Source organism: Colias philodice, chromosome 3 (genome assembly GCF_061535455.1).
Source record: "Colias philodice isolate Cphi_HAF_F1 chromosome 3, ilColPhil1 Martin Lab GWU primary, whole genome shotgun sequence".
Classification (NCBI taxonomy): domain Eukaryota; kingdom Metazoa; phylum Arthropoda; class Insecta; order Lepidoptera; family Pieridae; genus Colias; species Colias philodice.
This window is the reverse complement of record NC_143088.1, coordinates 7,501-32,192: the sequence shown is the minus strand read 5'-3', so window position 1 is coordinate 32,192 and position 24,692 is coordinate 7,501. Positions and strand designations below refer to the sequence as shown.

Here is a 24,692-nt window from a genome sequence, read left to right as displayed (position 1 = left end):
AAACATCTACCCTCACTTATAAAATTTTAGTATATTCACATGAAATATAAGCGCACCTGAAATGGACTCTGGGAAGATATGAATTATTTATTTAACTTTAAAAAAAAACAACCTCAACAACATCATAATATTTAAATTATGAATTTCCAAGAAGCGTTAATATTATGTAAATTGATTTGATTTTAATGAAATCTCATAGATGGCGCTGTTTTAAATTTGTCTTTATACTACTAAGATTCATTATACTGTTTCTCTGCCAAAATTACTTAAATGACGTAGTTTTTATAGTGTAAAGGTAGACAATAGCATGGCTTACTCAAAAACAACATTTAAACATGAGTCTTTAGATTGTACGCTATCGTAGTACAGAGAATACGTAAGAAAAATAAAGGTTCACAGCTCCTCCCCCGCAGGTGATAGCTTGATAATATGTAGCCTATAACCTGACCCGACCTGTTAGTAATATTCATGCAAAATTTGAAGTCAATCTATGCAGTACTTTTCGAGATTAGCCCGGTCAAACATACAGACAAACAGACAAACCGACAAACAGACAAACAGACAAACAGACAAACAGACAAAAATTCTAAAAACTATGTTTTTGGCTTCTATATCGATTATAGATCATGGATTATGTATTCTTTTAAAAAAATATTCAATGTACAGTTTTGACTTTCCTACGATTTTATTATATGTATAGATTACTGTAGTACGCTCTCTGAACTAGTACATTTTTTATATAAGTTTTAAATTTAGAACTACTAAACTCTTTAATATTATGAGGAATTCTATTATAAAAGCTTATACCTTGACCAATAAATGAATTTTTAACTTTAGCTAATCGGAAAAATGGCATTTCAATTCTATTTCATGGGTGTTCAATTACTTTATACTTAATCATATATTCCAAAATTCCTAGAATGATAAAACAGCGACAAGATACAATACGTTCTACTTTCGAGTTTCGACGAAGAGTTAAACTGGTCGGTATTAATATGAATGATATTATTTGGAGCTGCACTGGCGATCTGGCACGCGTGTACATTTACAATGCGTTATTAATACTTCACACAATTCACGGACTCGTCACGACACTGTCCTGCCCACCACACACACCACACCACACCACACCAAAATAATAGATCAGAATTCAGAACCATACCCATATACCCGTCGAACCTGTCGTCGAACCGTCGCTAAAAACATTTACTTATGCGCGAAACACGATTAAAGTAATTTTATCGGAAGTTCTAGTGCAGTTTATCAATTTAACCAAAGTGTTTTAACTCTTAGTGTGGAGACGGCGCGATGTAAAGACTAAAGACGGCACTCGTTACTCGACTCGACACAAATGTTACAAATTACCTGTCCTAAGTACGCAATTCATTGACTTTTCTGCCGTTAAAATATAAAACATCACCTCGGTTATTGATTTACTTTTTATTTATTTATTTATTTATATTTTAGGAGAATCTACAGCTGTATCCTTAAAGATGGTCACATAATATAATACTTACAATAAGCCATGAGTAAAGATAGGATTATATTTACGAGATAAAATTGAGGGTGTGTATAAAGAAATTTTGGCTAGTAGTTCTGGGCAGTCTATTTTATTGGATGTAATGCCTAAAAGTAATAAAATATCAGAAATCTCCCGGCGATATGTTAGGGGTAGGAAGTGAAATTTGCTGCAGACCTCGTAATAATCCTCAGATTTGTACGGGACGTGTAATCGGTAACATAAGAATTTCAAAAATTTCATCTGTATTCGTTCAATTCTAGTTATATATTTATCGTATCGCGGATTCCATATTCGCGACGAATATTCTAGAATGCTACGTACGTAAGCACAAAACAGAATTTTAAACGTTTTCGCCTTTTTAAAATCTGACGAAATTCTCATTATAAAGCCTAAAGCTACGTAACAAAATTAATTTATTAATAACATTGAAATAAAGCTTTTATTATTTATTTAAAGGCGGCATCTTGATAATATGAATCGTATTTATTTTTTCCTTCGGTAAAATATGTGTCAAAATTCGCACAAAATAATAAGATGAAAGGAAAACGGTGATACAATAATATAACATATTTGATAAGTGATGAAACACTTAACGGTTTGTAGAGTTCGCGAGAAGACCTGGCGGCTGGCACGCAGCCAGCAGTCGTCGGCCACCGCGCCACACGCGGTGTCCGCTACGTGGCTGCGCTCTGCCCGGCGCCCGCGCCGTCCGGCGACGTTGCAGTTTGCCCGAGTGTGTTTACTTTCACAACTACGGTCTACGACGCTCTTATTCAGATGCTTTCAACGTTTCGACCGCTGTAAATCTTTCTAGCGCGACGTAAACATTCATTTCCACCACTATAATATTATGACCGATGAACAGGAAGTAACTTTTCGTAAATATTAACTCAGAGTTAATATTTACGGTACAGATACCAGGTGTACGTAATCAATGTAATAGAAGAGTTGTAAAGTAATAAAACTAATTCGTAACTTGTTTTCTTTTATTCAAAGAGACATCTTGTTAATCTAGAAAAATAATAAACTTGTTTTTGTTGTTTTGAAATATGTATGCCAATTATAAAATTAACCGAATATTTTTATATTTATGGACTCATTTAAAACACATAAAAAGCTTTATGTGTACAGTGTACACTCCTATTATTCAGATAAGTATTTATCTAGATAACTTTATATAGTAAGTATTAAAACCTAATTCATGTTATTTTTTAAATCTATTTTAAACTAGCTTTCCACCCGCGGCATCGCCCGCGCAGTCAAAGAAAAACTCGCATAGTTCCCGTTCCCGTGGGATTACCGGGATAAAACCTATCCTATGTCCTTTCTCGGGTATCAAAATATCTCTATACCAAATTTCATGCAAATTGGTTCAGTAGTTAAGGCGTGATTGAGTAACAGACAGACAGACAGAGTTACTTCCGCATTTATAATATTAAGTATGGATAAATCGCAATAATAGAGCCCCTTTCTGTCATTCACCCCGCACAGATTATGCATTATGATATGAAAAATATGTACTTTGTTCCTACTTATTATGACCACGTCTGGCTAATTTTGAGTCAAAACTTGTTGGTTTTGTGGTGATGGTGCAATCGGTGTCAACTCATGTCACGGCCGCATGACGGGGCGCGACCGGGGTGCGACCGGGGTGCAACCGCGGCTGCGGGGAACTCCAATATTGACTGTCAACGTGCTACTTGGCCATTACTCTTACATTTCTCAGTTCTATTGACTACATTCCGTAAAGGTCTTAAAGCTCCGTAATAATTAATGAAACACGTCTTGTTGCTGATAGCTTGTCTTCGCCGCTCATTTACATCGGGTGAAAAGTTGTACATAATGGTAGAAAATAATATTTGCTGTTAATATAACAGCTCTTCACCTGCCGGGTGTATCATTAATGAAGCGTTTATCCTTCTAATTACACCTTTATAATTTACATATTCATACTACGAAGTGACACATTCAAGTGATTAATTCCATGTTCGGGATCCGCCGCGTCACCCCCTCCCCCCACCCCGATGACGTGAAGGGAGGGGGGGGGGCGAGTTGGTTCACGTATTCGTATATGGTCTGCCCAATGAAAGCTTTTTAAAGATTGATCGTTTTTATTTGACAACCAAGTGTTATTTGACGAATGACTGAGCTCTATGTAAGTACCCAGCAGAAAAGTAAGTAGAAGTACCTGCTAGGTACACTATTTAAAAAAAAATATTTATTTATTCGTAGAATTTAGATACAATTCAATTTTTTTTTTGCAATTTACTAAGGCATAATAAGCGTATTATTGCACGCCTCATAAGCGAAGCGTTGAGGTGGGTACTACTGTCACTTCGCGCAAAACATCTGATTTTTCAAACTTAAAATGTCTTTATGTATCATACATTGCACTTGTAAGATAATACATACACACACATATTAAGAAAAAACACTATTTTTAACGTTCATGATATTTTTGATGTCATTTTTGTTATTTAAACTAGTTAAAAAACAGTTTAAAAAAGTTCTGTCTTGGACGTCCGTGTGTCTGTATGTGCGGATCCTTTTTCTTGTTAACACGATAGCGACCGAAATACTTTACTAATCGAGTCTTTTTTTTTGTCTTACGCTTGAGTATGCTCAGGAATAGAACCCTTTCATTTTTCAGGGTCTGATTCGATGTGGTTTAATTGTTATTAAATAAACAAAAATAATAATTAATAAATATTTATTAAAAAAAATTATGAGGCGTGCACTTTTGGATTTTCCAAATTATTAATTATTATCTCCCACTTTTTCAGAGAAGATTCTAAAGGCCGGTTGTTGCAGCATTTAAGAATGGCTTCATACGTTTTTTTTTTATTTATCATTTTGAATATATTTTTAAAACAGTTTTTACTCTATGTACAAATTTTCCATAGAAAATGAGGAAATTAAAATAAAACATTCCACATACCCTATGAAAAATATGTAGGTACTTTGTTCCTACTTATTATGACCACGTCTGGCTAATTTTGAGTCAAAACATAAGTTTATTGACCCTTGAACAAGTATTGAAGTTATTAAAGTAATAATAATAACTACACCATTTTGAAACCGGTGCCGCACCTCTCTACACCCCTAGCCGCTCAGCTGATGTTGCCCCCTTGTTGCCATTTTCGGTAACCTTTTTGGGAGCCCATCGACCGAGCTGGCGAGTCACCGTCTGCCATCACTTTCAATTTTTAATATTGAAAAGGCAGAGGTCTATAGTCCCCATAGACCCAACCTACCGACCCACTGAACACCTCCTTCCATAACCCAGATTTTTAATTCCCATATTTTACAATAGTCCTGCATCGGTCGCGGACTGCCCAGGGCTGTATCTCTATAGTGCAGTCATGGGCAGGCTGCGGCTGGTGTCCCACAACACATTAAAATTCTCTAAAGGGCCTCTGCGTGTTGGAGCTGTGTCTCCACGTAAGCCTCCCAAAGGACCGGGTGGTACCCGTATATTATGGAGACTACCCCATTCCTCATCGACGGTTCATCTTCGTAATCTCATCTTTATGATTAGATGTTTGTTGTGTGTGATTCGGAGGCCGCGGCGGGGCGGGCGGTGCGGCCAGTGCGGCCCCGCACAATTGGTTTCACTACGAGAGTAATGTCCATTGTTCATTTAAGTGCCGTGTATATCACAATGTTCGCAGCACTATCTGTGCTCGTCTGTGTACTGTTAGGTAACATGTTGGACGTGTATCGTTCGTTGATATCAAATATCAAAAACTTAAGTCAATAAGTAGTTCTGAGGAACATTTTCAAATTCCGAGACATAGAAACAAAATGTAGAGAATAGAATAAACTAAGAAAACTGGATATGGCACACTAGTGTTTAGTGACTAGATACATTAACTGTTCATATGAAATATTCGTCAATAACGTGTTGTCCGTTCGGTTCATACGGTGCCGGTAACTGGTTATTTTTGTATTCAGAATTAATGGATAAAATTTCCATAATAACGACAATTTATCAAGTTTAGTTAAATTTGATAGTTCCATCAGAACGAAACAATCAAACTCCATTTGAATGTGTGACGTGTAGCTACTAGGTATACAATCCAACAAAAAATGGGACCGCCAATGTCACTTGCCATTTGAAAAATATAATTTATTTAGAAATCACTTGCTCATCAGTTAGTAGCAATCATGTAGCAATTTATTTTATTTTGTCTGACTCTTACGTCAAATTCAAATAAGAGTGGCGGCCAGCCGCCGTAGCCCCGCTCTCGCCAGCTAACTTGTAGGATTTCACACCGCTTTTGAACACAATATCATTAATCTAATACCTAAAAATTTTTTAAGAACTGGTTCATAATGATGGAATTTTTTTTGAAGGATGGATGTCAAAACGTAAACAAAAAAAAAACGAAATATTCACTGTCCTGCAGCTGTACACGTGATGTTTGTGAAATAGATTAATGTTATGATGTTTGTTACTCCTTCACGCGAAATAGCGGATCGGATCTGTATAACAATATTTTATACAGTTATACAAATATGTGATAAATAGTCCGGATATGATATATCAATTATGCCACCAATTCTGGAATTGATTAAAACAAACAACTTTCTTAATGTGCTTTATTCGTAAGGATCTTATTTGTTACTAGCTTTCTGCGCGCAGCTTCATCCGCTTTGTACAAAACATAACAATTTATATCCTAAAACCTTCAATAGGAACCACTCTATGATCTATCGTAGTTTTGATGATTTAATCATATGGACGGTCAGCCACATCTGAGTAGGAACCAACTGAGAACGAGCTCAGCTATACAACGTCGCTAGGCCGCGTCTTGTTCGGGGGCAGCGGCTAGTTGTGCGTTGAATCGTAATAATCGCAATAAAAATGCTAATTTTTTGCTCTGATCTATACTATTTGCATATTTTCATAGCGATCGTAAAATGTAATTTTATTTAAAAAAAGACGGGTTGCACTCCGGGAGTGCCGGCAGAAGTGAAAACTTGATTATTAACGTTCAGCATGTTTGATATTTTGGAATGGTATCCGTCTTACGCATGGAATATAAGGGCTAAAAAAAAAATCCGTCTTACGCTTTTTCGATCAGGCCACGTGTCCTGACGCGATTTTAAGAGTTTACCACCATTTTTTTATACCCAACGCCGCTAAAGAAGTTTTCACTTCAAAATATTCGCATAGTAATTAACCGTTGAGGTCCGATCACACGTACGGGTCACAGGCACCATTGGGTATATAAATGGCCGGGCGATAGTGCCGTTTGGGAACTTCCTTGACACATATCTGCCGTTTGTGGAATGTTGTAATGAATGAATTTTCGATGACGCGTTGTATCTAAAATCTACATCACATAAATCTAAGCCTATTTTTAATATCTCGGTTTTTGTGATCGGAACACAATAGTCCCATAAATGTGACCGTAATCCCAGGCCGAACGTGAAAGCATTGCAGTCGCACAGGCGCGAGCGGGGTCACGGGCTGAAGGGCTACAATCACGCAGCATCTCCGAGAGATCGAAAGAAAATGTTAATTTAGTGCGGCCCGCCCGCGCCGCCTGACACATTTCGCTCCCTCTATTACCTAACAAAATTTGATATTCTTCTTAACACATTTCAGTTCACTCGCAGTTTTAAGATAAGTAATTAGTAACTCGCCTTATGTATCCAAGATGCAATAAATTGTGCTCACTGATGAGGCCGGCGCCCGCATCGACACCTACCTACTTAGTTTATTAACTGTGAAACTTAGTTTATTAGCTGATTGCCATTTACTGGACCGTATTTACCTTGAAAATCAAGGCATGAACTTAAAAATTGATATTTAATAATATCTACATATTATATCTTTTAACACACTTAAATAAGCATGTTTTTTAATTCGACACGATATACGTACCCGGTACCTACCAATATTGGTGTGTTTATTAATTCGACACGATATACGTACCCGGTACCTACCAATATTGGTGTGTTTATTAATTCGACACGATATACGTACCCGGTACCTACCAATATTGGTGTGTTTATTAATTCGACACGATATACGTATCCGGTACCTACCAATATTGCACGACGCATCAGAGAGTGCTTTACGATCGAAAAATTTTTTTCGCCTCATTTTTGCAGCTATTCTTATTATTATAGCCTTGTTAGTTCACGGAATCAAGATATTTTGCATACTATTGTCGAGATAATTTAATGGAGATTAATCCCATACTTTTTAAAAATTGATTTACTTCAATAGAATTGGAAAAAAACACCGAAATAGGTCAAAAAATTTTCCTGTCCGTCATGTGTGAAACCTGAAAACACTATAACTTGTGAAAACATCCATCATTTGAGTTAATTTTTTTTTTTAAATATTCTAATCGACGATTGTAGGTCACTGAATGCGAATGATTAATTAATTCAGTGTCGTTTAATTGCAATTAATAAAAAACGAAAACTACAATAAGTTTTTTTTTTATATATTTCATAATTAAATGAGCATTATGAGTCGTGCACTTTTGGATTTTCCAAACTTTTGGTGTGTTTATTCTTGTTGGAAAAGAGATACCTACATTCAAATGCTGATCCCATGATAAAAATTGATGGCATGAGAGAATTTTTGCTAATTAATTACATAACATAGGTACTTCCAATGTTATTTTTTTAAATAAATATTAAATTGTTACCTCTAAGTTGTCACAGTTGAAAATGTCTCTAAAATCGTCGTTACTCTACATTGTAGTGAAATTGATTGCGGTTTGCGATATTTAGTTGTAATTTTTATTAAAAAGCCTATTTTTTCCTTACGGATGGTCTCAATTAAGTTTTGTAATTATTTTCACAACAAATACCGTCGCGGTCAGACAATGTTTAGAGAGCAACAGAGACAAAGCGAGCCCCAAAATGCGAACCATTTATTTTAATCTGCGTTCGAAGTGTCGCGTGCGATTGATTGCGACACTTTGTGCGGACTGTGGGTTCATGTAGCTCAATTATATTGTAAGTACCTACCTAAAAGGTGTAGATAAATCACCAACACAACATTCGATCTTGAACATACTCACGATTAGACTCAAAGAGAGACGGCATGGTTCAAGTACTATCGTGAGCGAAAAATGAATCCTTTTACTGTGATCACAGCGGTCGCCGCTCGCCGCCGCAGCTGCAGGCTTGACCAGAATTTACTTCTCTCTCTTCTGCCACGGCCAAGCGCCTGCCCTCTATCATAAAACTCCACTGCAACGGCCGCCATTGTACTTTATTTAATTTAAATCTTAATATTCATCAATGTTAAAGTTACGCTTCTCTTTAGCCTTAACAGCGGTTACAAAACGATAAAGAGAACCGATCTCCGGTACACGCCCTCGGTGCCTCGGAGTCACCTGAGTCCTGACCGATACAAAATTAAATAGGTACTTATTATTAATTTTTGAATTAAAAGAGTCAGTATAATTTATAATTAAGAAAATTGAAAAAATCGGTCAAGTGCGAGTAGGATCGCGACATTAAGGATTTTGTAATCTGTACAAATAAGAAGAAAGTGTCCAGCAGTTAATAATTATTTTGTTGTTATAGTAGCCACATGTTATTATGTACAAATTGTACATATTGTATACAATTTAAATTATTTAATGATATTAATATAGTATGTACCTTATTATCTGGGGGCACGGTAGAAGGCCAGTAGAAATCGACACTAAAAAACCCTAAATTCGCAAAGCACGATGTAGATTTGAATTTTTGGTATGTTGTTTGGATCAGTTAGGGTGATGTAAATCCCAATTTGCAACTTCGAAAAAGTTGTGCTCGCTGCGCACCACGTGATAAACTGCGAAAATTTTGGACTTTTTTCACTTTTTGCTCTAAAAGTCATAAACTATGCGTTTCCGACAAGTATGATTCAGTACATAAATTAAGGTTATTAAATTTGCAACAATTTAAGCCTAACCGCAGCTCTCTAAACCTTATAACGACTAAACTGTGGCCATTCGAAGATGGTTCATTTTTCCCGAAATATTGAAATTTTTAGTTTTGCTCCCGTTTGAAGCAAAATATTGGCAAAAACCGCTCGTTCTATGAGAAGTTCGTATAATAAAGTTGTAGTGCATTTAATTTTCTTTCATAAGAGCATAGAACAAAGTCTGTGAGATAAATAGTTCACTCACAATATCTGAAAAACAAAAAGAAGGTAGAAATAGATTTTTAAAGAATTGAAACTGAGGGCATATAAAATCATAAAAAGGATAATACTTTTTCATTTGCAGGATAGGTAATTAATAAAATTACAAAGATAATTAAATTTGCAACAATTTAAGCCTAACCGCAGCTCTCTAAACCTTATAACAACTAAGCTGTGGCCTTTCAAAGATAGTCAGTTTTTCCCGAAATTTTCAAATTTTTAGTTTTGCTCCCGTTTGAACCAAAATATTGGCAAAACCGCTCGTTCTATGAGAAGGTCATAAAATAAAGTTGTAGAAAATTTAATTTTGTTAATTACCTATCCTGAAAATGAAAAAGTATTATCCTTTTTATGATTTTATATGCCCTCAGTTTCAATTCTTTAAAAATCTATTTCTACCTTCTTTTTGTTTTTCAGATATTGTGAGTGAACTATTTGTCTCACAGACTTTGTTCTATGCTCTAATGAAAGAAAATTAAATGCACTACAACTTTATTATACGACTTTCTCATAGAACGAGCGGTTTTTGCCAATATTTTGGTTCAAACGGGAGCAAAACTAAAAATTTGAAATTTCCGGGAAAAACTGACTATCTTTGAAAGGCCACAGCTTAGTTGTTATAAGGTTTAGAGAGCTGCGGTTTGGCTTAAATTGTTGAAAATTTAATTAGCTTTGTAATTTTTTGTTAATTACTTATACTGCAAATGAAAAAGTATTATCCTTTTTATGATTTTATATGCCCTCAGTTTCAATTCTTTAAAAATCTATTTCTACCTTCTTTTTGTTTTTCAGATATTGTGAGTGAACTATTTGTCTCACAGACTTTGTTCTATGCTCTAATGAAAGAAAATTAAATGCACTACAACTTTATTATACGACCTTCTCATAGAACGAGCGGTTTTTGCCAATATTTTGCTTCAAACGGGAGCAAAACTAAAAATTTCAATATTTCGGGAAAAATGAACCATCTTCGAATGGCCACAGTTTAGTCGCTATAAGATTTAGAGAGCTTTAATTAGGCTTAAATTGTTGCAAATTTAATAACCTTAATTTATGTACTGAATGATACTTGTCGGAAACGCATAGTTTATGACTTTTAGAGCAAAAAGTGAAAAAAATTCCAAAATTTTCGCAGTTTATTATTTGCGTATAATCTTTTTTCCTACTTTCCCAAATTTTGTAATTTTGTTAATTACTTATACTGCAAATGAAAAAGTATTATCCTTTTTATGATTTTATATGCTCTCAGTTTCAATTCTTTAAAAATCTATTTCTACCTTCTTTTTGTTTTTCAGATATTGTGTGTGAAATATTTGTCTCACAGACTTTGTTCTATGCTCTTATGAAAGAAAATTAAATGCACTACAACTTTATTATACGAACTTCTCATAGAACGAGCGGTTTTTGCCAATATTTTGCTTCAAACGGGAGCAAAACTAAAAATTTCAATATTTCGGGAAAAATGAACCATCTTCGAATGGCCACAGTTTAGTCGTTATAAGGTTTAGAGAGATGCGGTTAGGCTTAAATTGTTGCAAATTTAATAAACATAATTTATGTACTGAATTATACTTGTCGGAAACGCATAGTTTATGACTTTTAGAGCAAAAAGTGAAAAAAGTCCAAAATCTTCGCAGTTTATCACGTGGTGCGCAGCGAGCACAACTTTTTCGAAGTTGCAAATTGGGATTTACATCACCCTAACTGATCCAAACAACATACCAAAAATTCAAATCTACATCGTGCTTTGCGAATTTAATGTTAATTTCCACTGGCCTATAGTGCCCCCGCCAAGACGAGCCAAGCGAGGCGCACGGGCACTACCTACCTTTTCTCGAAGCGCTTCGACGTTTTTTTGAACCCTCATAACTTGGGTTTGGATTATGCTAGATCAACAAAATTTTCGGGATATATTGTCAATAGCGGACTTATTGAACATATTAAGTTTTAATTACATCAGCTTTTATACTTCAGATTTTATTTATATCTAAAAAACGCTAATTTCGTCACTGACTCACTGATGATCATCAAAATTCTTAAGGTATTTCCTAATGTCCTAGAAAGCTGAAATTTTGTATGTAAGCTAGTATTAGCACACAAACAACAAAAAAATTATAAAACTTGTAACTTTCATCCCCCAACCTCTTAAACTAGGGGATGGGAGTTTGTATGAGACCTGTAATTTTAAATTAAATTTTGATAACGCTATGCTAGATGTCTAATCTAATAATCTAAAACTTGGTTCCCCTAGATATATACAATATGTATAGGTACTCCTTGTTAAAAAAAAATTGTTACAAACAACTTACAAAAAGAAATGAAATCCCACCAAAAACATTTTCATGTAAAATGTTACCAAGACGAGCCCATATGACTGGCACTGTCAAAAATAATAATTCATTTATTTATTCAAGTAACCAGGACTCATTTTGTTAGTAACAATTATTATCTTAAAAATTATGTTAGTAAAAATAAAATTTATTATGACTGCTAGAAATGTACTCCACCGCTACAAAGCTATCAAGGAAGCAGACAGTCTGCAGCAGTGGTTCACATACCAGCAGTCGAGCCGACTCGCTATACAGCGCATGATTTCATTGGGGCTGTCCCGCACACGGCGCACCAGGGATGTGCATCTCTTTCGCATTGTAGCGTAAAAACAGTCTATATGAGCTTCTGCAAACATCCCTGATGCGCTGCAATAACGGGGCAGCCCCATTAACACCCGGAACGCATTATTATATTGAACACGGAGCGAGCTGTAAGAATGTTGAGTATGACTAGCCCATAGGCTGCACGTGTAAAAAGATGTACAATACGCACGAAATAGGGTTTTTTTAACTTCATTAGAACAACGTGCAAACCTACGAGCTATCATATTTGCCCTCACTGCCAGTGCCCGCCGTTCCCTTTCAATATCATCATCGTCTCTGAGTCTAGGGGTCAATATGTGTCCGAGATATTTGAATTTAAAGACCCTCCCCAATGGCACTCCGTTCAAACGTATTGGGGGTAAAAAATGCGTAACTCGGCGCCCAGACTCAAAGACCATGACTTCACTTTTCTTAGTATTGTAGACCAATCCATGAAGAGCAGCGTACTCTTCACAGATGGCCACTAATCTTCTAAGACCGCAGATTGAAGCACTCAGCAACGCCATATCATCTGCGTAACTTACATTGTTGAAGTCAAAATATGTGGCTTGGCCGTTCGTTACTACAAGAACTATTGTATAACACAAAAGTAATGAACAGTGAATTAATTTTTCACCTTACGCCGATGTGAATGTAGCGAAATGGCCAAGCCACATATTTTGACTAAGGTGTAGAGTTTGTGAAGTTAGGCCTTGTAGAGTTAGGGCGTGTAGTGTTAGAAGCTTGGCTCTACATGAGATCTGATAACTTTTTGACAGTGCCAGTCATATGGGCTCGTCTTGGTAACATTTTACATGAAAATGTTTTTGGTGGGATTTTAATGATATTAATGTAGTAGGTACCTACAGACAGTATAATTTCCATGTGCAGTAGGTACCTACCTACTAGGCATCCGTCCAATAAGAAAAACTAAATCTTGTACCTACACATTTGGTATGTATTGCCAAAAATTGCACATGGTAGAGATTGTGTAGTACATAACAAATTCAATTAAAAAAATCATTTAACTTTATCATAATAAGTATATCGAATATTTCTATTTCGGATAATAATATATCAAAATAAAATTATATATAACTAGCGACCCGCCCCGGCTTCGCACGCGGCACGGGTGTAATGCTGATACTAAATACACTACAGAAAAACTGTGAACGTTGTATACCTATAAAAAGTAAAAACATAGCAGCCCGCTCCGACTTCGCATATTATTATAATAGCCGGACGGCCGGCCGGTACCGCCGCAAACGCTACGTCCCGCAATTTATAAATCTGTAATATCTTCGAAAATATTCACTTAAATCATACGGTGTAAAGGGCCATATAGATCTATATTAAATGAACAATGTATTCAAGGTATTTAATTGGATAAGGATTAATACTGTATTGGTTAAAATCGCTTTGAAAATTAGCCATTATTTGTCGTAAAAAGTAAATGACAAAAAAAATTTATTTTGGGTTATCCATAAAAGATAGACATATACCATCACGGACTTTTTTGTAGACCTTTTCAATGTGTACAATACTTAGTACATTATTTTGATAAAACTCGTAGGGTTCAGCCTGCGTTTGCAATGAAAGCGGAAAAAATGTAATTATTTACGACATCACATTAGAAACCTAAAAAATAGCAGTACTTCTCCACTATTTAATGGATGTTATTATACATATAAACTTTCCTCTTGAATCACTCTATCTATTAAAAAAACCGCATCAAAATCCGTTGCGTAGTTTCAAAGATTTAAGCGTACAAAGGGACATAGGGACAGAGAAATCGACTTTGTTTTATATTAATATATACTAGCGACCCGCCCCGGCTTCGCACGGGTGCAATGCTGATACTAAATACACTACAGAAAAACTTTTAACGTCACTACATAGTATAAAACAAAGTCGCTTTCCCTGTCCCTATGTCCCTATGTCCCTTTGTACGCTTAAATCTTTGAAACTACGCAATGGATTTTGATGCGGTTTTTTTTAATAGATAGAGTGATTCAAGAGGAAGGTTTATATGTATAATAAGATCCATTAAGTAGTGGAGAAGTACTGTTATTTTTGAGGTTTCTAATGTGATGTCGTAAAAAATTACATTTATTCCGCTTACATTGCAAACGCAGGCTGAACCCTACGAGTTTTATCAAAATAATGTACTAAGTATTATACACATTGAAAAGGTCTACAGAAAAGTCCGCGATGGTATATGTCTATCTCTTATGGATAACCCACAATAACTTTTTTTTGTCATTTACTTTTTACGACAAATAATGGCTAATTTTCGAAGCGATTTAAACCAATACAGCATTAATCCTTAACCAATTAAATACCATGGATACATTGTTCATTTAATATAGATCTATATGGCCCTTTACACCGTATGATTTAAGTGAATATTTTCGAAGATATTACAGATTTAAAAATTGCGGGACGTAGCGTTTGCGGCCGCCCGGCTATGTAGGTATTTTATACCCGTGCGATGCCGGAGCGGGCCGCTATATTTTTATATACCTATACAACGTTCACAATTTTTCTGTAGTGTATTTAGTATCAGCATTGCACCCGTGCGAAGCCGGGGCGGGTCGCTAGTTGTATATAAAAACATAGCGCCGGCCGGTACCGCTGCAAACGGTACGTCCCGCAATTTTTAAATCTGTAATATCTTCGAAAATATTCACTTAAATCATACGGTGTAAAGGGCCATATAGATCTATATTAAATGAACAATGTATTCAAGGTATTTAATTGGTTATGGATTAATGCTGTATTGGTTTAAATCGCTTCGAAAATTAGCCATTATTTGACCTAAAAAGTAAATGACAAAAAAAAGTTATTGTGGGTAATCCATAAGAGATAGACATATGCCATCGCGGACTTTTCTGTAGACCTTTTCAATGTGTACAATACTTAGTACATTATTTTGATAAAACTCGAAGGGTTCAGCCTGCGTTTGCAATGTAAGCGGAAAAAATGTAATTATTTACGACATCACATTAGAAACCTCAAAAATAACAGTACTTCTCCACTATTTAATGGATGTTATTATACATAATATAAACCTTCCTCTTGAATCACTCTATCTATTAAAAAAAACCGCATCAAAATTCGTTGTGTAGTTTCAAAGATTTAAGCGTACAAAGGGACATAGGGACATAGGGAAATAGGGACAGAGAATGCGACTTTGTTTTATACTATGTAGTGATGATACTATATACTATATATACTACTAGAGGTCCGCCCCGGCTTCGCCCGTGGTACATATTTCGCAATAAAAGGTAGCCCATGTCCTTTCTCGGGTATCAAAATATCTCCATACCAAATTTCATGCAAATTGGTTCAGTAGTTAAGGCGTGATTGAGTAACAGACAGACAGACAGAGTTACTTTCGCATTTATAATATTAGTATGGATACTATGTATAGTCTGTCCACTTTAAGAATTGCCTTTTGACAGCTCGACGGGTGATACCAGGGTCCAGAAGTGATGTCCAAAAGATTATCGATTGTGATACCATTCCGATTATAAATTCAAAATAAAAATTTGGAAAATCCAAAAGTGCACGCCTCATAATTTTTTTTTAATAATTATTTATTAATTATTATTTTTGTTTATTTAATAACAATTAAACCACATCGAATCAGACCCTGAAAAATGAAAGGGTTCTATTCCTGAGCATACTCAAGCGTAAGAGAAAAAAAAAGACTCGATTAGTAAAGTATTTCGGTCGCTATCGTGTTAACAAGAAAATCCTCCGCACATACAGATTACAGACACACGGACGTCCAAGACAGAACTTTTTTAAACTCTTTTTTAACTAGTTTAAATAACAAAAATGACATCAAAAATATCATGAATGTTAAAAATAGTGTTTTTTCTTAATATGTGTGTGTATGTATTATCTTACAAGTGCAATGTATGATACATAAAGACATTTTAAGTTTGAAAAATCAGATGTTTTGCGCGAAGTGACAGTAGTACCCACCTCAACGCTTCGCTTATGAGGCGTGCAATATTATCATAAATCGAATCAGGTACGTAAATAATAATTACAACGTAAACGTACTAATAAGATATGTAATAATAAGACCACATATCTATGAATTTTATGTTAAAACTAAAAACTAAACTAAATCAATATTTTATTATTTACTAGCTTTCGCCCACGACTTTGTATGTGCATCCCCGTTTCTCCTCGTTCCCGCAAGAATTTCGGGAAATCCTTTCTTAGCGGATGCCTACGTCCTAACATCTACCTGCATGCCAAATTTCAGCCCGATACGTCCAATGGTTTGGGCTGTGTGTTGATAGATCACTATATCAGTCACCTTTGAGTTTTATATAATATATAGATATAGATTGGTTTCTTTCTTACAATTTGGTTGTCTTTATGTTTAAATTACATAACATAATAGAAGAGTTTTTCTGTATCGGATATATTTAACAGAGTATTTCTATCGATTATTATAATCTATCGACCCTTCATTGAATAATTCTGTGTAGATGTCGTGGCCATATCGTAGATTTGCTCATTTCATGATATGATCGATCATTTCACGAAATGGTCGCATTTCATGAAATGGCCAACATAGTTTGATCAGATCGTTAAATCGTCAACGTTTTACGATTTGGCCATCCACATTTGGCCAGATCGTATAAAATATAAAGAGTCCATAAAATATTAAAAAAAAATCAGAATATTCTAAAAACTTGTTTAATGTCATTTAAGTTAGTGCCGCGGCAGCGGCCGGCGAATGCCAGAAGCGAATCGTTTTTGCAATAAAAAACAGTTAGGTTAGGTTAGGTTAGACTTTGATAAACAACGCATGAGCCGAGCGAGCAAAGCGAGCGTGCCGCGGCAGCGGCCGGCGAGTGCCAGAAGCGGATCGCTTTTTAAAAAACAATTATAATACTATAGTAGGATATATAAATATATATCCTAAAAGAAAAAATGCGTCTTAAATTTTTTTATTTAAGACGCATTTTTTCTTCAATAACTACATATAAGATATCCACATTTTCCATAGTACTCGAACCGTCGTAAATTCTTTGCTATGACTTTCTTCATATTGTTATTAAACGAATTATGAAGTTTTTAACTGCGAATAATTAAATTTTCGCCAGCGGCCGCCATCTTATCACATAAACACAGAGCTTGCAGCGCCTCTACCAATGATTAATGTAACTATTTTACGATATGATCAAATAATTTTGATCATTTCATGAAAAAACCGCGCGTTTAGTTGGCCATATCGTGAAACGATTTCTTATCATTGATCTGCTCAAGCCACATCATGATGTGGCCAAACTAAATTGGCCATTTCACGAAATGCGACCATTTCGTGAAATGGCCAGTCATATCATGAAATGAGCAAATTTACGATATGGCCACGACATAGACATCACTAAGTGGGCAGGGCCGGTCCATGAAGTACAATAATTATTTATATGACATTTTAACATAGACAATACAATTCTTCATAGGCGTGAAACTGTCAAAAAGCAAATAATATAATGGACAGAATATAGTGATGGTAATAATTTTATTTGGGAAAATATAAAAGTAATTTCTCTTTTATTTTAAAATTTCTCTCTGAATTCTAAGTACCTAGCTATGCAGTGAATTCAATGAGAAATATAATACTGTTAATAAGTATATTTTTTTCAATATAATATGTAACTTTACATAAAGTAACTAGGTACCTAATTAAATTAATAAGAATTTAACAGCTAAATAAACAAAACGTATTCGAAATTCGAATCAATTAAATAACATTGTAATGACTAGAGACTTATTTATACTTGGTAATTATCAATTATACGTTCGCACGTTTTGCGCATTTCGTACATTAATTAAACTACTTAAATTATATACATGACCATAAACTATTAAACATAAAATTGAATAAATTATACAAACCGATGCAGATTATGAATATAATTGACATTCGATGCTACAGCTTCCGAGCGCAGTTTGCACTTTCGCGTAGCGCGCAGTGTAGCACAACAAAATGCGTAGCACTTTCACTGAAACTTCACTCTACTACCGTTACTCTACTTCATAAATGCAAGGTAATAAATATCTTAGCCGTTAAAGTGCACTTGACTACGATATTTGGCGGCGACGAGTCGCGATGTAGTTGCGAAGTTTATTGCGCGTCGCGGAGCGGGCGGCACGCGGCGGTCGGCGGCGGGTCTGCGGCGCTACTGAGCGTCCGCGTCGCCGGTTGCCGCTCGCCGGGCGCGCGCCCCTAGCGGCAGCCGCACCGGCTCCGGCAGCGGCTGCTGGGGGGGTAACTGTACCAACCGTGACATATTGTATCAACCGCAGATACATGATATATTGTATAAAAATATGATATACGTAGGTTCGTTAACCTTTTTCTCTAAAAAGTGTACTTAAAAATTTTAAAGATATTATGTAGTTGAATATTAAAAGCCAGTCTAAAAATTGTAATTTAAAGTGAAAATATCTTTAGGTAATTTTTTGTATAACACTGCCTCAACTATTAAGATGTTAGTGCTTGGAACAGAAAATGGATGATGCTCGTGCGGAAGATGATGAGTGAATAATTAATCTAGTTGTATATAATACATGTAATAAATATTAGTGCTACATCAGGGTGCATCAGGCATGTGAATAGAATTGTTTAGTTAACTGGTAACTACTAACTAGCGTGCTTGGAGTAAATCAGTCGACGCGCCTATACATAGTCGCCGGCCGCCGCGCCCGCGCCGCTTCTTGTAAACTTACCTCAACATTATCTTCTACTGTGAGAGTTACGGCTCAATGATGGCCTAATAATAGTTGAGAAAACCTTTCAATACCTAGATCACATGTGTGATAATTTAAATACTGACTACTGTAAATATGGCACCCTTTAGTTTCTGTTATCTGTGTATGGCACAATAAATACGGAATAATTCAACAAACAGATGTTTGTTCAGATGAAATGTTCAGTTGTGTAAGCGCTAAGTGGCCCTTTATACACTACGACATCTTATATTATGTTTAAATTATTGATTTAATAAAGGTATTCGATCAATGCCATATACTTCCAATTATAATTTCTCGAATTGCGTGAGGTCAGTTAGCATTGCTCTCCGGAAAACTTCCGAATCCAGACACGCGGCAGCGTGTCAAGCCAATTTCAAGCGAAGAGAACTGGCGAGCAGCAGCCGTGTTACACGAACCATTTGGAGTCACTTTTCACCCCCTTATAACTCGAAAACTTAAACGAACCAAATTTGGTACATATTATAATATAGAGAACCCCAAGATAAACAAGAACCTTTCATATTATTATACCGATTGAACAGTTGCGTAGATATTAATATTCAAAAATCGCAAAAATTTTGTAATCAACTAGGTAATAGTGTGTGTACATAGGAAAAAATCTGAAAACAGTGAATATATCTGTATTTAGTTTTTCAATGACATTAATTTTGTAAGTAAGTAAGTAAGTAAAAATGGAAAAGTTTATAAAAATAGAAAAATATTATATTCACCATAATAGTGTTAATTAAAATATACTTAGATCAAAACTAACCAGTGGCCGAAAAAAATTTTAAAATCCATCAATAAATGACTGACATATTAATAGATTACTAGGTTTCCGCCCGCGGCTTCGCCCGCGTTGTTAAAGAAAAACCCGCATAGTTCCCGTCCCCTTGGGATTTCCGGGATTGCGTCATTCTCCCGGGATAAAAAGTAGCCTATGTCCTTTCTCGGGTATCAAAATATCTCCATACCATATTTCATGAAAATTGGTTCAGTAGTTAAGGCGTGATTGAGTAACAGGCAGACAGACAGAGTTACTTTCGCATTTATGTGATATTAGTATGGATTGAAGTTTACATAATTAGAAGTTATTTGGGTAGATAAATAAATAATAATCCATTGAAATGTTACAAATTAATTTCTTTTTTTTTGTAATAAAAATCAGCGATCGCATATCGGGAAACATTTACTTCTTTTATTTCTTCTATTTTCGGTTCAAGAAATGTCAAATTGTCAAAATTCCCCACATTTTCCCCAAACCAACTCTCTCCACAAATTCCCCACACCTAGGGTTGCCAATGCAACACCCTGGGTGAGTTAAAATTTAACATTCACATCCTATATTAGAATTTAAACGTCTTCACAGAACGATCACGGATCAACGAATAGTTTATAGCTGCTCGAGCTAAGAACAAGATGTGTCAGTAAGACGGGCGACCAAAGAACCAAAGAACCAAACGAACCAACGAAGTACGAACAGAGAAAGAGCCTATCCTATTTTAGTTTCGGTGCCACACTGACCCTTCTATATATGGACTCGAGAAAAAACAATTATAGCGCGATACAGAAATACTATAAATAAATTACCGCCATCTATTATCACCTTACTCAAGTAATATTAATCATATCGAACGATCTGTCGTGTCGTATTAAGCCATTTTTAGGACAGTACTATAGAAATGATGATTAAAATAAATTCTACATTAAATTAATTTTATCTATTTATGCGTATTATTATGATTACCGATAGATATTATATAATGAAAATGTTTATATTTGGAAACAAGGCCATCTATGCGATGGATGAAAAACTTTAATAAACGCAGCAGCACTCTGTGATTAAAGTCCACCCAAAAGGGTCGGGGTTCGAGCCCGGGTGGGCATGCTAATTATTTTTTTTTAGTTTATCTGCGAGTTATCGACATCAGATGATATTATAATTTATTTAGATGTATTGTGTGGATTTGTAGTGTATTTTTTTTATCTTTTAGATACACTTAAGACATTAATTTGTAAAAATTAATTATTATTATTTTTTATTCTTGTAAATAACTGCTTAGGGAGGATAGTAGTTATAAAAGGTAGGTAAAGCTTATTTTTTTTTACATTTCTATATTATAATATAAAACATTTAACTACATAATATAACAATTTTAAAACAGCATAATTTTATTTTATTTGTGTACGTGAAGTTTTTGTTGTTTTTACCCTAAATACTTCAAAGACGGTGTTAGACAGGGTGTCTTAAATAAAAATAAAAGTAAATAACAAAATAACTACATAATAATAATTGTTCAACCGAGTTTTATAGTGCGGATTAGCGTTAAAATCTTATCTCGTTTATTTTATAAACCATTTGTTTAATTTAATTGAATTTGGTATGTATAGATGCGCATCAATGAGAACTTTTATTAGAAACTAATTTTGTGAAAATTTATCCATCCGCTGAGGAGTAGTAGGGGAAAATCACTTCCAAAAGCGCTAAATCTCTCCCTCGATTAATTAATAAACCAGTAAATGAATATTATCGACTTTGGTGTCTACGGATGCGCAATAACGAGGTCTATCGTCTGATTATAATTTCATGAGGATTTGCTAACCTGTTTAGGAGAAAACGAGGAAAATCACGTTGGGAGCCACCTCTCATTTCTATTGAACTGGGCTATGCACCGCATTCAATTTGGTGTCCAGGAATGCGGCCCGAAAAGTCTTTTTATTTGATACCAAATTTATAAAAATCCGCCCACCGGTTTAGGAGAAATCGGCGAAAAACGAAACGAAGCGAAGTCCACATCTCTTAGGCACATCAACTCGGTTTGCACAATTTTATACCAATTTTTTTTTAATTTTTTTTTAAATAGAAAAATAATAACTGAAGAAGAATATTTAAAAATTTTTGAATTTGGACTTCTACAAAAGGCTACAGGAATATTTTAAGTTCCTGTTTTTTTTTTTTTTTTTAAGTTGATATAGAGAAACCTACCCAGGCCAGATATCTAACCTAACTTTGACATAAACCTAACCTAAACTAACCTAACTTTGACATTAACCTAACGTAAACTAACCTAACTTTGTCATTAACCTAACCAACACTAACCTAACTTTGACATTAACCTAACCTAAACTAACCTAACTTTGACATTAACCTAACCTAAACTAACCTAACTTTGTCATTAACCTAACCTACACTAACCTAACTTTGACATTAACCTAACCTAAACTAACCTAACTTTCATAGAAACCTATCCCAAACTAACCTAACTATTGCAGAAACCTCACCTAAACTAACCTAACTATTATAGAAACCTCACCTACACAAACCTAACTTCTATAGAAACCTAACCAAAACTAACCTAACTATTAAAGAAACTTCACCTAAACTAACCTAACTATTACAGAAACCTCACCTAAACTAACCTAACTTTCATAGAAACCTAACCCAAACTAACCTAACTATTGCAGAAACCTCACCTAAACTAACCTAACTATTGCAGAAACCTCACGTAAACTAACCTAACTTTCATAGAAACCTAACCCAAACCAACCTAACTGTTGCTGAAACCTAATCAAAACTAACCTAACTTTTTCAGCAACCACACCTACACTAACCTAACTATTATAGAAACCTCACCTAAACTAATCTATTATAAAAAACACACGAATACTAACTAAAATAGGTTAGTATTCGTGTGTTTAGGTTAGGTTAGGTTAGGTTAGGTTAGGTTAGGTTAGGTTAGGTTAGGTTAGGTTTCGGAGAGGGCTGTGGCGTACCCCGCGCGTAGTGGGTGGCTAGAAAAGGAAGTGACGTGTGGTGTTCCACAGGGCTCGGTTCTTGGGCCCCTTCTGTGGAACATCGGCTACGACTGGGTTCTGCGTGCCACTTATCTACCGGGTGTCAGCGTGCTTTGCTACGCGGATGACACCCTGGTAACTGCACGCGGGGCCTCGTACAGGGAGGCAGCCCTCATTGCGACCGCTGGTGTGGCGGATGTTGTGCGCCGAATCAAACGACTTGGCTTAGAGGTCGCTCTGAACAAGTCAGAGGCAATTTTATTTCGCGGCCGTCGAAGGGCGCAGGCTGCTGGTTCAGCTATCCAGGTGGGTGGCACGTCCATCGGCGTCGGTTCCACTTTGCGCTACTTGGGCATCGTGCTGGACAGCCGGTGGACATTTGTGGAGCACTTTCGTCGCCTCGCCCCCCGTCTTGTTGGGGTGGCCGGGGCACTTGGAAGTCTGCTCCCGAATCTAAGAGGGGCTGGGGGTGCGTGTCGTCGTCTATACACCGGCGTCATTCGCTCCATGGCCCTCTATGGTGCGCCCATTTGGGCCGACTCTTTGAGCGTCCGTACCAGACCATACTTGCGTAGACCGCAGCGGGTCATGGCGCTCAGAGTCGTGAGGGCATATCGCACAGTGTCCTTCGAGGCCGCGTGTGTCATGGCTGGGACGCCCCCGTGGGACCTGGATGCCGAGATGCTGGCGGACGTTTATCGCCGCGTCACCGCGTCCAGATCGCATGGAATTTATCCATATCTGGAGCAAGTCCAGCAATGGAGGGCTGATGCTCTCGAGCGGCGGTTCAGGGAGTGGGAACGCCGGCTCGAGAGGCCCAGCGCAGGAGCGAGGACGGTCGAAGCTATCCGACCGGTCCTACGCGAGTGGTGCGACAGGCGGCATGGGGCAATTACCTTCCGCCTGACACAGGTGCTGTCCGGACACGGCTGTTTCGGGTGGTACTTGTGCAAAGTCGCCAGGCGGGAGCCGCAAATGGCTTGCCATTGGTGTGACAGTCCGGAGGACACGGCAGACCACACTCTCGCCGTGTGCCCCGCGTGGTCCGAGCCCCGTGCTCACCTAGTCGCAGTCGTCGGCCCTGATCTCTCCCTGCCTTCCATAGCTCGCGCAATGGTTGGCAGCGACAGAACGTGGCGCGCGGCTATCACATTCTGTGAAGATGTGATGTCGCAGAAGGAGGAAGCAGAGCGGGTCCGCGAGGGAGATCCCAACGCGGATCTTAGGTTAGGTTAGGTTAGGTTAGGTTAGGTTAGGTTAGGTTAGGTTAGGTTAGGTTAGGTTAGGTTAGGTTAGGTTAGGTTAGGTTAGGTTAGGTTAGGTTAGGTTAGGTTAGGTTAGGTTAGGTTAGGTTAGGTTAGGTTAGGTTAGGTTAGGTTAGGTTAGGTTAGGTTAGGTTAGGTTAGGTTAGGTTAGGTTAGGTTAGGTTAGGTTAGGTTAGGTTAGGTTAGGTTAGGTTAGGTTAGGTTAGGTTAGGTTAGGTTAGGTTAGGTTAGGTTAGGTTAGGTTAGGTTAGGTTAGGTTAGGTTAGGTTAGGTTAGGTTAGGTTAGGTTAGGTTAGGTTAGGTTAGGTTAGGTTAGGTTAGGTTAGGTTAGGTTAGGTTAGGTTAGGTTAGGTTAGGTTAGGTTAGGTTAGGTTAGGTTAGGTTAGGTTAGGTTAGGTTAGGTTAGGTTAGGTTAGGTTAGGTTAGGTTAGGTTAGGTTAGGTTAGGTTAGGTTAGGTTAGGTTAGGTTAGGTTAGTTAGGTTAGGTTAGGTTAGGTTAGGTTAGGTTAGGTTAGGTTAGGTTAGGT

General features: G+C 36.6%; 2 protein-coding genes across 3 annotated transcripts in view; both read right to left on the bottom strand.

The window, feature by feature from the left end:
• The window catches only part of LOC149489289 (FMRFamide receptor-like), a 149,096-nt gene extending 130,581 nt beyond the window's left edge, over positions 1–18,515 (bottom strand). For both annotated transcript variants that reach the window (XM_089712013.1, XM_089712019.1), the window contains exon 1: positions 18,248–18,515. The gene's annotated coding sequence lies outside the window, so the exon portion shown is untranslated. The remainder of the gene's footprint in view (positions 1–18,247) is intronic.
• On the bottom strand, positions 12,084–12,866 carry LOC149489290 (uncharacterized). Its single transcript, XM_089714926.1, has one exon. The coding sequence runs from the start codon at positions 12,844–12,846 to the stop codon at positions 12,196–12,198; it is 651 nt and encodes a 216-aa protein (XP_089571052.1). The 5' UTR covers positions 12,847–12,866; the 3' UTR covers positions 12,084–12,195.
• Positions 18,516–24,692: the final 6,177 nt, after the last annotated feature.